Genomic DNA, 17,324 nt, shown 5'->3' on the forward strand with positions numbered 1-17,324 from the left:
TTGAAAGATTTTTATCAATTAGGTTAGATCAATATTTATATAGTTTATAATAATATTTATGTAGTTTAGAAAAATTAATATATTTTTTTCATAATTATTAATTTTTACCTAAGCCTTGCTAATGACATAATAATTAAGCATAGGATAATTAGCAACTATAATAATTTTAGCTGACTTTTTTCTTATTAAATTAGAATAAAATATTAAAAGAAAATTTGAAAAAATAATTTAATCAGATAGGCTACAATTTTGTTTACTAGAGGAAAATACTTAATAATTGTTGATTTAAATAACTTTATATAAGATAGTTTATTATTATAATAACTCGCTTGCGAAAGGATAGCGGTAAACAATGCTGCTCTATCCCTACGGAGTCACGTGGACTCCGGCCACTCCATTGGTGTCCCGAAGCATACCCAACTTGGCGGCGTTTCCCGCCGGTGGCGGCCGGCGATCTCTAAAATTTGTCCTCTTCTCTGTACCTAGTCGGTGCTTCACCTGTGCATCTGCTTCCCCCGATCGCTGCAACGCCGGAAAAGTAGAAGGCTCCACGATCGACCGCGCAGCTTACGAGAACGAGCGGCTCCGGCTTGACGCAGATGCTCGCGATGCAATGGCGGCGACGGCGTCTGCATCGGAGGGAAGTGAAGATCCTCGGTCGTGGAAATGGAGGATACGGAAGAGGATATGGGACCTCATGGAGGCCCAGGACATTGCTCGGAACCCTCGTCCTGTACACCATCGCATCCCTAACTTTGTTGGCGCGCCTAAAGCCGCAGAATTGGTTCGTCTTAACTCGATTTTCTTCATTATTTTTTGAACTTATGATTGATTGCATTCATTTTGTTCATTAATTCGTATCTTCTTTTATGCTTTCCAAGCTCTCGATTTGCTGCTGCTAATGTTGTGTTTATGACGTGGTGTTTAAGCTAGGGCGTCTTGAAGAATTTCAGAAGGCGCAATGTGTTAAAGTGAATCCAGATTCGCCTCAAAAGCAAGTCCGATTCTTAACGCTCACAGGTTAATATTAGCATTTTTATGTTTTGCCATCTCAAGCTTTTACTAGTATATTCATTTTTTTTTCCCTTCCTGCATGAATTGTATTTAAACTCGTGGTTGTCATCATCTTTTGTTCTAGCAGTAAAAAAAGATTTGATTTAGCATATGGAACCCTTGGTTTTACTTTCTTGTTTCCTTGATCTCGGATAGTTTGATCATTTTTTTGTTGTTCTACTTTGATCATCTAGATGGAAAGACGTTGCTGACCCCTCAACCACGTCTGAGGACTGGATTCTTTTCAGTCCTAGAATCCCGGATGATTCCTCCTGAATCCATAATGGAGGCATGCTCTTCATTTGGCTTTGCAAAATATGGGAAACCTATTGGTTTGGATGAGAAAATCAAGGTAGATCTGTTGGTTATTGGTTCTGTTGCTGTTGATCCGCACACCGGCGCTCGACTTGGGAAGGGCGAGGTAGTATTGATTGCTTCATTCTGTTACACTGCAAATATATTGCTAATATAAAACAAATTCTAGGATTATCCTTTTCGAAGATGTATTTATTTGATCAGTATTTGGTTCTCGCTGCTAAATTATTTTAAATATGTAATCATCTTTACCATTAGCACTATCTCAACTATTTTGATGTCGGAGTTTTTAAATTGCTAGGCAAAGGAATGTAAAATATTCATTTACTTTCCTAAGTGATTGACGCTCATGATGACTATGTGAGTTCTTTTACAACTGGGTATGTGCTTGAAGAAGCAAATGCTTCTATGTCATTTTAGTTCATATATACTAAAACTGCAGGATGGGATATATTCATATATTATGGCATATATTAGGTTTGAACCTATGACCTTATCAGTAACTTTCAAAGTCCTTACCAACCTGTTTAGCTGACACCTACTCATTTTTTATCTTCGTATGTTAATTAAAGTTACTGATTTCCTCCAACTAGAAAAGTTGATTATTTTCATTTCATTTGTAGATATGTTTGTCTTCTTGTTCGGTTTGAATTTGTTAATAGGTCCAGGTTTTGGGAAGGTTCGACATTAATTCGTGCTAAAAATATGTTCAAAATATCAACATTAAAGAATTATGTGATCCAGGCTGAAGTTTGTGTTTGCTTTGAAGTAGATGAGTTGTTGATTGTAGAAACATTAGTTGTGCCGTTTCGACCATATTCTGAATTGATCAGAAAATTATTTCTTTTCGAACAAACTTTTGAATCTATACTTCACTATTTGATCGATAGATTTAGTGATTTGGACAAGAAATGTGTTTAAAGAGCAAAGGGAAAGAAAGTGTTCTATGAATAGAAATAATCAGGACTAATTTGGCAAATGGTTTATTTCCACCAAAATATCTGAACTTGAGCAGTTCATTTTTCAATAGAGTTAAAGTATCTTTATGGTGGTTGTGTTTTGCTTGCATGGAATTTTTTGATTTGACCACTGTTTGTACTGTTAATAAATTGACTAATTTTTATGTGCAAGTGCCAATTAGAAGTGGGTTCAATGAACACAAAGTAGTAACCAAACACCAAAAGAAGATATGAAGATTTATGGGATTTGGCTAAAATAAGCCTATGTCTGATGGAGTGGAGAGAGGATCTAATATATTATAAATAGGCTACATGTGTACAAATAAGTGGACTTCGCCAAACCCAAATACACCCAATCCCGCTTGAATAGAGAAGCCTCAAATCTCCCAAGTCCATTAAAAGATAGAACAACGTAAGGAGACAATAAATAACATTTAACTAATACCATAAATTCTCAAGTTGAAAGCTCCTACCACCTGATATGAAATCGTCATAATAATTCCTGCTCAATCATGCTTGCACCATGTCAATGTTTTTTTTCTTCATTTTCTCTTCTCTCTCTCTCTCTCTCTCTCTCTCTCTCTCTATCCTCTTTAGTTTCCTCTCTCTCTCTCTCTCACACATTTCTCCCAACCCTAGCCTGTGAAACTACATGTACTCGAAATTCACATGTTACCCAATTCCTACTCACTTGCATACAAAATAACCCATTTTATTTAAATGAGATTGATGAATTGATTTCATATCTAAATCTGGTTTAAATTGACTTGCAGCTATAAAAAATAATAAATTTTGTAATATTATGCTAAAGTTGATTTCTCTCTAAATCAATAAAAGGAGAATTTGTATTTATGCTAATGTTTTCATTTTGTGGTTATCCTAACTAAGGTTCGTTTGGGATGACTTTCTCTTAAAACAGCTTTCTAGTATAAAAATTTTAATTTTTTTAATAAAGAGCTATTTTAAGAAACAATAAGAAAGCTGTCTCAAACGAAGCCTAAATTGCCGAGTCGAAAATGTTGCACAATCATTGTTCTCTGAGTATTTTTGGTAGAAAAACAGGTTTGGTGAAAAGAGGATTTGGTGGATAGTTACCATAAAAATGATTTGTTCATTTTAACAAGGAAAGCAATATAAACTTCAGTTTTAGCGCAGTTGATGATGGTTCAGCAATAATGAATTTTAATGCATGATTTTAGTTTGGCATTGGTGTTCACTGTTCAGTAAGGTAAATCTGTTTAGGGTGCATATTCTAGAGTGCGAGGATGAATATACATGCTGAAAATCATGTACAAAGTTTCCATGCTGTCTTTTAAACTGCTGAGTTGCCCTAATGTGGAAAATTTTTGGTTTAGGATATCTTGATCTAAATTTGATCTTGTAGGATTCTATTGTCATTAGTGTAATTTAAATTTTAATTAATCATTTATAAATTATACTTATCTCTAAATAAATTTAATAACTTTGAGACTCATATGACCAAAAAATTTTTGCCTCATGAAAAAAAGTAGTTGGTTTTATTTATTTAATTGATGTAAAATGACTTTTAATGACAATCATAATTAAAATTATCTAGTCTGCGAAATGAAAACTTTGAAAAATGCATTTTCAAATACTTTTGAGATAAACTATTAAATATATTACATAAACTGTTCGCAAAATATATAGTTGTATTTAGTAAAACAGAGAGAAATCATCTTGCAAAATATATAGTTGTATTTAGTAAGCCACTGTACTCATCTTGCTGCTGCTACGAAAGAGACTTGTTTAATGATGAATACTCTCGCCAGTTTACTACTTCACTCCAAACTTATTTAAATGAGACATTGTTTGTAGCCCGTATATTTCAATCATGCCCAGTAAAATAGCTTAATATTTAATCTTTCATATCTATTCGAATATCAAATAATGGTGTTAGCCTTTGGCTCCAAAACCCTTATTTTTGCTTTTTAGGTTTTGTTTGTGATAACTTTTTTACTACTTCTTAAAGCAGCTTTTTAGTATAAAATTTTTAATTTTTGTATTAAAAAATCGCTTTAAGAAGTAATAAAAAAATCATCTCAAACGAAGCCTTAATATCCTTTGAAAGCTTATCTGCTTCTCTTGTTTTTCTCCTTTTTCTGATGAATACACCTGTTAAAAGTTTTGCAAAAACAAATAAATTTGATGATAAATTGCATCTTTGAATAGCATGTTTACAGATTCCAGTTATTGTAGGGATTTGCTGAACTTGAGTATGGGATGCTGCGACACATGGGGGCTATTGATGATTCAACTCTGGTGGTAACCTCTGGTAAATATAAAATGCGTTGTATTATTTTGTATTTGGGACGACAGCAACAAATTGTAAAGTCAACTGTAAAAGCTATTGAAAAGAAGTTATAAAAAATATGGATGTTAAGAAACCACGAAACACAATTAGACCTTAAGATACTGAGCTTGGTCCTAGGAAACTATTCTAGATAGCAAAACATTCTAGAATTCATACAAAAACTTGCTAAGGCTTTTTGTTTTGTTGAAAAAGTAATGTTGGGTAAAAAGAATACTATATTTGGTAAATGTAGTGTATTGAAAACTGTGTTATTTGATTGAGTGCACTATAAATGAAAAGATTATTTTTAGTGTTTGGTTTAAAGTAAAACTAATTCAGTGTAAAACCTAACAACATATGATTGATGGCGGTGGCTGGTGGCGGACGGTGGTCATTGACGCCTTTTGGCAATGGTAAGCGGTTGTAGACTGTGACCATTGACTGGTCACTGGTGACTAGTGGTGGCAACAGGCGGTCGGAAAAGAACGACATATTTGGAATTTGCCCAAATCCAAATTCAATGAAAATAAACTATGTAACGAATATCAAATACATAAAAAGTTTTACTAATCTTTTGCTTTTCTTCCAACTAAACATTACAATTTTCAGAAGTTCTGCATTTAACTTACTTACACTAGTATTTTTTGCAACCAAACAGCCCTTAAGTCAAATATCAGTGCGATTTTGATTTGAAAAACTGAAAGAAAGTTGTCCTAGATAGCCCCTTCTTATCTTTCGTTCATTTTTTTTTCTAGTTTCTAAGACATTAATCGAATTCTTCATTTAAGTTAGGAGAAACTAGTGAAAGTATCCTATTTACTGGAGAAGTTTATAGGTAATTTAATCTTTAATAATCTTTATTGTAGTGCATGATAAGCAATTGGTTGATGACATTCCTGTGGAAAAACTTCTGATCCATGATGTGCCAGTGGACATAATCTGCACTCCAAATCAACTTATTTACACAAACACAACCATCCCAAAGCCTCAAGGTTAGTATAAAGAAAGTTCTTTTTACACTCTATCCATTGTAATAAATGTAAGGCTATTGGGTTGATACAGGAATCTATTGGGATAAGCTTTCTCCAGAAAAACTTAGCCAGATTCGAATTCTAAGAGAGCTTAAGAAACTGATAGAGAAAGAAACAGGGCAGATTTTACCCTCTGGTCCTTCTGAAAAGCTTCCCCCTACCGCCCAAAGGAGAAAACTTATATGAAAGCTGAGATTTGCAGACATTTGTATATTTGATGCAGTAATATACTTCAATAGGCAATGGATAAGGCTGATGTATCTGATGCATTAATTTTTCTCGATGATCGATTTATTTCTTCTGCATTTAGGCTTCGTTTGACATTTTTTTTACTGCTTCTTGAAGTAATTTTTTGATAAAAAAATTTTAATTTTTATATTAGAAAACTATTTTAAGAAGTAATGAAAAATCTATCCCGATTGAGCTAATAGACTTTGTTTGAGATAGCTTATGTCTCATAAAAAAATTTAAACAAGATCCTAAGGAGCACTAACCCCTATTAAAATGGCTTGAGAGGTAAATAAAAATAAATAAATAACAAAGCCAATAAAAAAAAATTGTATAAGATTATGTAACAATCATACAACAAATATTTTTTTTAAAAAAATATGAAATAGTCTAGTGGAAGTGGAGACCACAAAAATCTCATTAAAAAACACTTTGAGATTTTTATCCACGCTTGAATGATTAGTGATTGTGATTGGCGAAGAGATTGTACTGATTTGTAATTTATGGCATCTACTGAAGAAAAAAAAATCATCAAAAACACAAGAACATGAACTGCTACAGGTAAAACCTCTCCGCTTCAACATGAAGAAGACGGTGGATAGCTGCCGGAACCGGTCCACTCCGGCGGCGGCGGCGAGGTAAACCATTCTCGAGTTTCCGATGCGCTTACAGTCACCTCCTGCTGCCCCGCCGCCGAGTAAAACGGAGGAAAATAACTCGCCGACGAAGAATCTCCCATCACCGCCTGAGAACCCAATGATTCTGCAGACGCAACTGAAGAACTTGAACTCATAAATTGTTCTAACAACACACTTCTCTGCCTTCTTTGGTTCTCCGCTATCTCCTGCAACGATCTCGAGTACTCCAAGTAGTCTCCTGTACTATCAGCTGACTGGAATCTTATCAGAGTTTGAGGAACAGAGCCAGTAGCCTGAAAAAATGGCTGAGGCTGCCGGAGCCGGACATTTTCCGGGAAGTTAAGCTTTGCTCTGTTCCCTCTAAACCGCAGAGCTGCTTCATCGTAGGCTCTGGCGGCGTCTTCCGCCGTATTAAAAGTGCCGAGCCAGACACGAGCGGCCTTCACTGGATCTCGAATCTCGGCCGCCCATTTCCCCCATGGCCGTTGCCTTACTCCTCTGTACCGTGGCCGAATATCAGTCTCTGTATCAGGATGAGCAGAGGATTGTGCTGTCATTTGGAAGCTCGCTGTCATCAGATTGTGTAGAATTATAAGAATTTATGATAAAAAGTTTAGCTTTGTGATGTTTTTGAAGAAAATATTCAACTTTTTAAGTGTTAGGAGGTAAAGTTCGAATCTTTGGACACGTGGACTTATGGAATATCATTGCTTAGAATTAGGATGAGAAACTACGACAAAATAGTTAGTTTTGTACTTTTGTGCTCTTTTTTAAGAAAATATTCAACTTTTAACTCTAAGGGGTCCGATTTTGTGTTCTACCCATAGTTGTTTAGCTTGGTAGGTGGATGAGTATGGTTGAGAACTCCTCAACCTGTGCTTGATAGTGTCTCTTAAGTAGGACCCAATCGATTGCGGGCTAGGAAGTTTCTGGGTTGGGTGTATCTTCTAGGTCAGCCGAGGATTAGTCACGCTGTCAAACGCCTTTTTAGGAGCGGGTGGATACCCCGTTCCAAAAAAAATTGTCTTTTGAGTAAATATATGGATTTTAAGTTTTTTTTTATATACTTTCTAGCTAATTAAAAGAATACTCACACATATATAACATATATAAATTTCAAATATAAGACCTCTTAGTTGATAGTTAAACTCTTAACCAACAAAACAAGATGAGTTGAGTGCAACTTTTAAGTGTTAGGAGGAAAGCTTCAATATTTGAATATACGATGAACTTTTATTTGATCGTTGTCTAGCAATATGATAGGATGGTTGAGAGGAAAGATAAGATTAAGAGTACACAAATACATACACACACATATTCACTTAAGGATAAGATTATTTTTATGATTTTCATTAGATTTTGATGATTTTGAGTGTGTTTATATCATTTCTTATCATTATCATCAAATTTTGATTGTTTGACACTATCATTGATTTTGACTTAGATTTAATCATTTAGAAAAGAAAGTATTAAAATTGGTTGAAATATTATCTGACCAATTTTGAAAATTTTGAACCATAAATAATTTTAAATTCAATCTAGTTAGGAGAAAATTTAAATTAGAATATTTTGATAAAATTTTAATTTTAAATTTATATTTAAATAAATATATTATATAAATAATTAACCAATTTAGTTCTTACACTAATTTCAAAATAAAATTCATTCAAATTAAATATTTTATAACTATAAATTAATTTTAAAAAATAAAAGTATATTTATCCTCACCTCCAACATTTGAAGACGTCGCTCCCGCCGAGCTTCGAAACTCACCAAAGCCTCTATTAAACCGTTTCAGCTCCGGCGACATCTCCTCCCCCTCTCTCTTAACTCCGCCACCCCATCCCATAGAAGAACCTGAAACTGGCCAGCCGCTGGCCACCAAATGCTCTCCGCCTCCGCCGACGTTGATTGCTTGATGATCACCAGCGACAACATGAGTGAGAGCGGAAACAATCACTGACATCTCCATCTCTCTATCAAATTTCGAAAACATGGAGAAAGACGTAGCCGCCGGCGGTGGCGGAGGCACCGCCACCGTGACCTCCGCCGTATTGGCGGTCTGCTCCACCTCCTCCTCCTCCGCTCCCGCCAAGAGAAACCTCTCAATATCATCGGATTCGCTTTGCCGCGCCACGGTGTCACAGTTTAAGAGAAGAATTTTGTAAATTAATTGTGTAGATTTTCTTGCAATTCAACCCTTTTGAACTTCGAATGCAAGGAGAGCAAAGGGTATATATAGAAAAAAATAAATTAATTAATTTAGGCGCCGCCTTTTTGGTCGGGAAGAAAAAAAAAGGATGAGCTAAGAAGAAGGGGTCTTATCGAAATTTTGAATTTGCATGTTTTGTTGGTTAATTATTTTTGGAAAAAAGAGATCTGGTCAACGGCTTCACACGGGTTTGACCATCGTAACGGGTAAGAAACGGGCGATTGTTTATTAGATCGTTTTCTGGGTGGTGGGAGGTTGGCGACGGGCCGACGGCAAAGGCCGACATAGCAAGCCGACAAAATGGGCGACTTTATAGTTTAATGAGAGAGAAATCTAAAAGAAACGAAGTTTACTGATTACATCACGACGGATTTAATAATTATCGAGTTTATCTTAAAATTAGTACTAAATATAATATTTAATAGTTATATTAGGCTTTTTTTTTATTGTCTACGATTTTTATTTGGTCATTAAATTTTTTTTTATACTAAGAAGTTATTTTCAAAAATAATTTTTAAAAAATAACTTATAACTATTTGTTAAATTTTTTTGGTGAAAAGTTTTATGTGAGAATATTTTCACTAAAATTTTATCATAATTGATTTGAAGCTTCTTGTATATGCTTTGAGATTGTTGTAATATTAAATTTATATTGCATTATTTTCAAAGCAAATTCAAGAACTTTAAAATCTATTATGATGAAAAATTTGAATAAAATATGTTAACATAATGTTTTTGTGAGAAAAATAATTTTTTTTTGTACAGGACAATTGTCATCAAAAAATAAAAAATCATTAATATCAAATTTTATTATTTATGTTGAGATGAGTTCAAGATTAATATTTTGTATTGTACATATCTCAAAATAAATTTAGGGATTTTTGAAATTCTTAATTTTTAAAATTTTGGTTAGGACATTATGATTAATTCTTCTTAAAAAAATTGAATTAGGATATGTTGTCAAAATTTAATTAGAAAGAATATTAAAATTTAAAATGTATTTTAATATGATTGTAATACATAATTATTTTTTTATTTCTCTTATTATGTGTGAATATCATTGAAATTTCTCTCTTGATATCATTATAGCATGCCCCAAGCCTTATTATTATTGTTTATTTTCTAAAAATATATGATATTGATATTATTGTAGATGAAACAAAGAATAAGTCACACAAAAAACTAATCCCTTACTTTTTAGATTTAATTTTATCTATTTACATATTAAAATATTAATTATATAATTGATTAAGTCTTCAATAAATATGATTTATTTAAGATAAGTTCAATTTCTCTTGACTATCATTAGACATTGCTTTCTTCCTGCTTTCTAATTAAGCAACTTTTTAAAGCAGTAAGGAAGTTGTCCAAAACGAAGCCTTATATTTTCTTAAAGGATTCATGTCATTATTATTCGACAAGTTTTATGCTGGCTGTCGACTACCTAATGCAACCCTCCACTTTTCTAATACAGGATTTGGGACCTCACAACGGTAGTGTTAAATTTAAAAATTAAAAGGATGAGGAAAATCACATACCATCTGAGTTTAGAATGATGAAACTATTCCTTGAAATATGAAAAGAGTTATCCCTAAGACCTGAATTGAGGAAGAAGATATGGATCAAAGCCTTAAATCATGGATCTACAATTGAAATTGGAAAAGAGGGCTGACCATACTTGAATTTGAAGGAGGTGGGGTCATCCACACCTTATGCCCTCTACCTTGTAATTAAAATAAATGATTAAATTAATTTTAATGATCATATAAAGAATGAGGCTGAAACAAAATATAATTTGATATAATAATGACCTCTTCACTTGTTGAAATATTTTAATTTGAGATATGCTATACCAATATATTAGTTGAATTCTATTATTTGAAGTATATATCATATATTTGTTAATGAAACATTAGAAAATAGCAACCAAGATTTTTCATCATAAGAATTCTTTTAGCTTATGTGGTAATTAAATACTTTCTCTATGAAAATTTATTGATATTATATTTGACATCAAAAGCAAATAAAAAATTCAAAATATTTAAATTTATGGCTATAAGTTTATAAATTCTCATGTGTTGTTAAACTATTAATATTTATTTATTTTTTTATAAATTTCTTTTATAGTATAATGCTAGACAAAATTAAATAATTAAAAAAATACAAGGAAAATTATAGTATCTTTATGGTTTTGCATTATGTATGGGTTGTATATGAATAAATATAAAATAAGAATGACTCAAATGCTTTATGATGATGAGAACAATCAACACCTTCTTTCAAGGAAAGAATAAAGTCTCATCATATTGAAAACTAGCTTTGACCACCTTTGATAGTTGAATTCTTGTTGGAGAATTTTTTATAATTTATGGAAAAAATTGTAAAGTGCAAGGGAGAATTATGCCTCTCCCTTAGCCCTAGAGGGGATACTTATAGATCTAAGAGCGGAAGGAAATCTGAAATAATTTAAAAAAAAAAAAAATTGGATGCTAAATTAGAAAATCTACTTTTAAATAAATTTTATGGAGAAAAATTGTAAAGTGCAAGGGAGAATTATGCCTCTCCCTTAGCCCTAGAGGGGATACTTATATAGATCTAAGAGAGGAAGGAAATCTGAAATAATTTTTTTTTAAAAAAATTTTGGATGCTAAATTAGAAAATCTACTTTTAAATAAATAAAAAGGGCATTTATGACGGTCATCCAACCATTTTCATAATACCGCTTTCATTGAACTGCCAACATTAGACCACCATTATCTAAACATTATAGTTGAACTTTCTCCCTCCAACATTATCACCTTACAATGATCCTTCGATCACTATTAACAAATTACAATCCAACCATTGCTATCAAATTATGATCATTCAACCATCCTCACCCAACTATGATCCTCCAACCAATGCCCCTAACTACGATCTCCCAACTACATTCTACTGACCACCATAACCCAACTATGATCGTTCAACCACCATTGATTACAATTTTTTCAACCACCAACGTTTGACTACGATCTCCCAAATACATTCTTTTGATTATAGTCATCTAACCATCATCTCCTAATTATGGTTTATCGAACATCGTCGCCCACATACGATGCCCCAACCACCATCGTCCAACCACATCCGATCATTATTGCCCAACTATGGTCCTCTAATGATTTTTAATTGTCTTACTAAGGTCTCTTAATAGTCATCGTCTGACTACAATTTCCTAAACATCAAGGTCTGACTATGGGCTTCCAGATCAATATTGTCAAACTATAATCCTTAGACTACCGTCTCCTGACTACAATCCTCTAAACATTATCACTCGACTACAATCTCTTGACCAACATCACTTGATTATAGTCTGTCGATCATTATTGCCCTACTATAGTGTCCCAACTCCCAACAATGAGAATGCATGTTAACACCTACAAGGACAATGCGCAACATTGACAGCAATGTTGATGCTGCTAATGTTGTCGCCACGAACATCTACGCATGTCAGCGCTTATTGGAAAGCGTGCCATTAACATCAACTTTGATTCTGACATCAACACTAAGATTTATATTCTACTTATGGGTCTCTAATCTTCTCTTTGAAAATGACATACACTAGTGGAATCATTTCAAATGAGTCAGGCACAATGATTCTTTTTATTTTCATTTCTAGTTTAGGATATTAAAACAATGCGTCTCCCCCAGCCTCCCATTCTTCTTTTATTTATACGTGTGATGAATCTTTGTAAAAGATTAAGACGATAAACACTCTAATTAACTCCTGCCATAATGTTACACTTTTCCAGCATACAAATTTATAATTTTAAATAAAACTTTATATAATAGTCAACGACTCCAAAAAAAATTTCAACTTTTTTTGCACCAATTGCTCATAAAAATTTAGAAATGCAAAAAGTTTTGTAAAGAAATTGCGAGTAAAAATTATTGAGTTGACCCAAAAAAATTTCGTGCAAATGGAAATTATCATTTTGGCCCTTCGTTTACTTTCCACATTAATATTAATTGTTGAAATTGAAAAAATAAATGTCAACCCAAATGAAAGCCACATTCGATATTAGTCTACGATTTTTTTTTGTCAAATAAGGAGAATTTATTTAATTATTATTTTGACTCAGTTGCAAGATCTCTTCAATCCTGTTGGGCTGTCACGACCGTTCAATGGCGGGGGCACGACCGCATAATTCTCGCGGAATGGAAATGCGCCCACTTGGCGGCAATGGATGCTTCCAATAATTATTATGCGAATTTTTCTTTTGTAGTGTATTTTACTATTTTTAGCTTTTTTTTAAATTTTGTTCCTATTTATATTTATAAATCTATTATATTTTTTATTTCATGAAATATATATCATAAATATTTTTAGATAAAATCAATGTTTTGAAAATCGGACCGGACCGGCCGGTTCAACCGTGAACCGTCGTGAAGCCCGGTTGGTTTGGCCCGGTCCGTATCAAACAAGCTTCAAAACCGGCTCTGCATATTCAATTCGAACTGAATCAAACTGGTTGAACCGGCGGTTTCAACCGGTGAACCGTTGAACCGGTCGGGTTGGAAAGAGCCGGCTGGTTTTATAAAATATTTTTATTTTTATTTTAATTAAAATTTTAAAAAATATATTTTGGCTTATTAAATTTTTTTAAAACTTTCAAAAAATTTTTATTAAATATGATGAATTAAGTTCACCATAATCATGCAAGTTTATCTTAAATACCTCACATAATTTGTTTTGCAAAAAAGTGTACTTCTCTCTTTATATAGGGTTCAAGAAAACATCTCTTTATATATTATTTTAAATGATATTTATATTTATAATTTTGTATTATATATATTTTAAATTTATAAATATTATTAAATGGTCATATATATTAATTATTCTATTATTTAATGATCATAAATTTTTTATATTATAATTATTATATATTATGTATTATTCTTATAATATTTATTCTTAAATGATATTTATATGTCTAAATTTTATCATATATTTTAAAATTTTATAAATTATTAATACTCATATACTTATATTCTATGAATTTTTATTTTATTAATTTTTAATAATATTATTATTTATTACGTCATCCAGTTCGACCGGTTCGACCGGTCCAACCGGTCTAACCGTGAACCGCTCCCTCTTCCAGTTTTGTTGTTGGTCCGATTTTCACAACCTTGGATAAAGCATTATCAAAGAGGGATATATTACCATATTTGAAGATATTTGCCTTAACTCTTAAGAATAATAGTTTTCTTCTCTTATTGATGTGAATTAATTTTTTTATTGATGTTAAGTTTGTTTTGATCAAATTTATGCTTCATTTGTGACAGTTTTTTAAATGTTCTTCTTTAAAAAAGCAGTTTTAAAAAAGTAAATACGTAGCAAAATATTTTTAAGATTGTTGTACTAAAATTGCTTTAGAAGCAGTGAGAAAGTCCGTCCGAAATGAGACCTTTTTTAATATCTAATGTAGAGAGATTATTCGTCCGTCCGTCCCTGTTCGAGCAGGTATCTCCATTCTAAAATTTGCGTTGAACTCATCCGCAATGAGATGTTTTTTTTTTTTTTAACCTACAAAAAATATGTTATTGTAATGAGACGTTAGTTAGCCTATCTTGGAAGATTAGGGTTTTATTTGGGACACATTTTTTATGATTTATTTTTAGATTGTAACCATAATGTTTATTCCGCTACTTTTTTTACTGCTTTTAAAAAAGTGTATGTACTATTGACATTGTAAACTCAACCCATTAAACAAATATTTTCATTTAACTTCTTTAGAGAAATAAATGGCTGAAAGAGAAGAGGAATACGTCTAGCAAACATGTAATATATGATTGACATTGAATCAAGAATAGTAGTTTGCGTGGATTGTTGTGAATGTTATAGAAATTATGGTTATAAGTAAGACTAGTAATTGTCTTAACCGTCAAGATGTCAGTTCCCGCCTTGCTAATTTAAGTATGTGAGCCAGGTTGTGACCACTATGAAGTTGTTTTTTTCAAAAACTAAAAAAAAAAAAAAACTTTCCTTATAAATTAACTTTATAATTTATTTCTAAAAAATTATAACCGTCCCAAATGAATCTTAAGGAATTGAATCTTTGTCACCACGACTAAGATTTGACAATAATACTTATTGCATCTTGGAATATTCACGGCGGTAAAATAATAATAGCGCCACAAGACAATCAGACACACACACACACACACACATATATATATATACTATTATATAATTTTAAGATTATGTGTACGAAGATCCAGCACATAATGAATAAATATAGAGGGTGCAGATTCGATAACGACCCCTAAGAGTTCTTTATTTGGGTAAACCCTATAAAGGGGACAAACCACGTGGGCGCTGTGGCTAAGTTTGGAATGGTCAACTAATATTTGTAAGTGTTACCAAATGAGGCCTTTATTGGGGGGAATTCCTTGGCTTGATGTAACAAATTACATCATATGGGGGTGTATTGCATCGTGGGGAATTGGAAGAATCCAGGGTATTCGAATATTCGTTGGTCAGAATGACTATATCGGTGACGCGACGAAGGTCCGGAAGGACCGTACTCGATGAGAGGAGGTCGAGATAGGATTCGCAATCGAAGATGCGAGCAAAGGTGTGGAAAGACCAATAGTCGGTGAAGGAAATTCTAAGGGACTCATAGTCGACAAAATCCAGCGACTAAGGTGCAAAAGTTCGATGTCGAGGGAAAGGTTCGATGTCATGGTAAAAACCAGGTGACGGGCAAGAAGTTGGCGTATGAAGAAGAATTCCGATGTAAGTCCCAATGACGAGCATCAAGTGTCGACATTAGTAAGAATCTCAACGTGGTCGGCTGGCGGTGGAAGGTTTGGTGGCAGTCGGTAATGTGGGCGGTGGTTTGTCGTCGTACAGGCCAGACTTGAAGTCCGGCGTTGGCGATCGAAGTAAGGTGGGTCCGTAATCGATGGTCCGAGGTCAAATTTGGTGCTACTGATAGTTGGTTGGAAGTACGAGATGGTCGGTACGCGACGGTTGGCCAACGAAGATCGGGTTGAAGTCCGGCGACGAGTCGTGGCCGGGTTAAGGGTCGTTCTACGGTCAATGGCTCGGCCCCGGGTGGGCTGACGACTAACGAGCCTGATGTCCGTGGCAGTTCGGCGGCTAGGTGAGGATCTAGATGTGGTTGGTCCTAAAAGTTCAGAGGCGCTTGCGACCTGGGGTGGAATTCGAGCGCTAGCTCGGTTGTCTATGCGATGTGCCGATACACGGTCAGGCGAGGTCGTGGCAGCCGTCGTTGGTGGTCGACGACAGTCAGCTAAAATCCGTTAGCGGCGATCGGTTGGGTTGGCGAAGTCGACGGCGTTGGTCAGCGCTCCTGTGTGAAGTTCGGTGGCGGTCCGTCCTTCGCGTGGTGGTTTTGATGATGGTCGGGGCTGAATTTCTGCGATGGCTGGGCAGAAGTTTGATAGTGGAATTGACGTCCGTAGCGGTGGTCTGTGTGATATTAGATTTTGGGGTGTTGTCGGTCGGGGGTCGCTGGAACTTCTTGAAGCATTGTGAGGCTTCTCTCGCAATCTCTATCCAAATGGTCTCCGCGTGTTAGATGAGATGGGGTTCTATTTATAGTAGCACTTTCATTGAGTGGCAAATCACCCCATAAAATTTAGAGAAGCAGATCCGGGGCAGGTTACGGAGTGCTCATTCAGCGGCTCGTATGATTCCGCCGATCATAAGAAGTTTTTCAATGTTTTCAGTTTTAGATGCCTTTAACGATGTCAGAAATTTAGCGATATTTGGTCTCGTTTGGATTTCTCGCCGAGCCGCTCAAATTTGATTGTAAGCATGACATGTTTTGATCTATCATTTTGGTCATCCACTAATGTTGTTTGAACCTCTCCTAATGTGATCCAGGCCCTCGATTTGGACTCATTTGGTGCTTGGTGGACGCGACTGTGGTTACAGTCTAGGTTTCGTCTCTTTTGAGATGTTCAGTTTGACTATAAGTTTGTTGAAATGAAAGTTCAGATGATCCCGAAGATTTAATTTTAAATATTTCCGAACTCGAATATGCTTTGAGAATTGAGCTCAGATTATAAACATTTTCGATAAGTATCATACTATTCATTTAATAAATAAATAGATCATTCAACATTATACATTTAATCAATATTGATTTTATGGAAATTGTCTGTAATAATTATAGTTAATTATATTTATTTATTTATCAAATCATCATTCATTTACCCCATCATTTTAATTGAAAGAAGTATGTACTACAATACTATAGGAACAGAATCCCGTTGAGGTTTAGGGAGGCAATCTGTACTAAGACATTTTTTTTTTTCATTATTATTATGTATTTATGAATTTTGTTTCTCCCTTTCAACGAATGATAGTTTTTTCCAGGTCTTTATTACAAGAGTTTAAGGCAATTGCCCGCCCTGCTCTTAAATAGATGATAAAAACTTATGAAGCTTTAAGCAAGTGCCCCCAATATAATAATATACCAGTTATGTATGTGTTATTCATTAGGGAATTTGGTGATGAATTCAAATCATAAGAGAAATGAATTATCCTGCGAGCCTAACGGGTAG

General features: G+C 33.9%; 2 protein-coding genes across 3 annotated transcripts in view; one reads left to right on the forward strand and one right to left on the reverse strand.

Moving 5' to 3' along the window:
- Positions 1-319: 319 nt before the first annotated feature.
- Positions 320-5,974, forward strand: LOC110108633 (5-formyltetrahydrofolate cyclo-ligase-like protein COG0212). Of its 2 annotated transcripts, none has more exons than XM_028698513.1 (6): positions 320-784; positions 930-1,020; positions 1,248-1,474; positions 4,545-4,620; positions 5,505-5,630; positions 5,683-5,974. In XM_028698513.1, exons 1-6 carry the CDS (start codon positions 353-355, stop codon positions 5,853-5,855), a joined length of 1,125 nt encoding a protein of 374 aa, XP_028554346.1. In that variant the 5' UTR covers positions 320-352; the 3' UTR covers positions 5,856-5,974. The 2 variants fall into 2 exon arrangements, with proteins under 2 accessions (XP_028554346.1, XP_020695015.1); XM_020839356.2 differs by having other exon boundaries at positions 321-784; positions 5,701-5,974.
- A 298-nt stretch (positions 5,975-6,272) lies between these two features.
- Positions 6,273-17,324, reverse strand: part of LOC110108677 (ethylene-responsive transcription factor ERF110-like) — an 18,549-nt gene continuing 7,497 nt past the window's right edge. The window contains exons 2-3 of the mRNA XM_020839427.2: positions 8,264-8,658; positions 6,273-7,103 (exon numbers count right to left, since the gene is read on the reverse strand). Coding sequence (XP_020695086.2) covers positions 6,475-7,103; positions 8,264-8,658 — 1,024 coding nt within the window. The 3' untranslated portion in view covers positions 6,273-6,474. The remainder of the gene's footprint in view (positions 7,104-8,263; positions 8,659-17,324) is intronic.

Source organism: Dendrobium catenatum, unplaced genomic scaffold (genome assembly GCF_001605985.2).
Source record: "Dendrobium catenatum unplaced genomic scaffold, ASM160598v2 fragScaff_scaffold_1099, whole genome shotgun sequence".
NCBI classification, from domain to species: domain Eukaryota; kingdom Viridiplantae; phylum Streptophyta; class Magnoliopsida; order Asparagales; family Orchidaceae; genus Dendrobium; species Dendrobium catenatum.

Bases quoted from the DNA above. Each gene is read 5' to 3' on its own strand.
- LOC110108633 (XM_028698513.1), top strand. From the start codon at position 353: ATGCTGCTCTATCCCTACGGAGTCACGTGGACTCCGGCCACTCCATTG. The intron at 4,621-5,504 runs GTAAATATAAAA...TCTTTATTGTAG, and splicing joins AACTCTGGTGGTAACCTCTG to TGCATGATAAGCAATTGGTT. The intron at 5,631-5,682 runs GTTAGTATAAAG...AATAAATGTAAG, and splicing joins AACCATCCCAAAGCCTCAAG to GCTATTGGGTTGATACAGGA.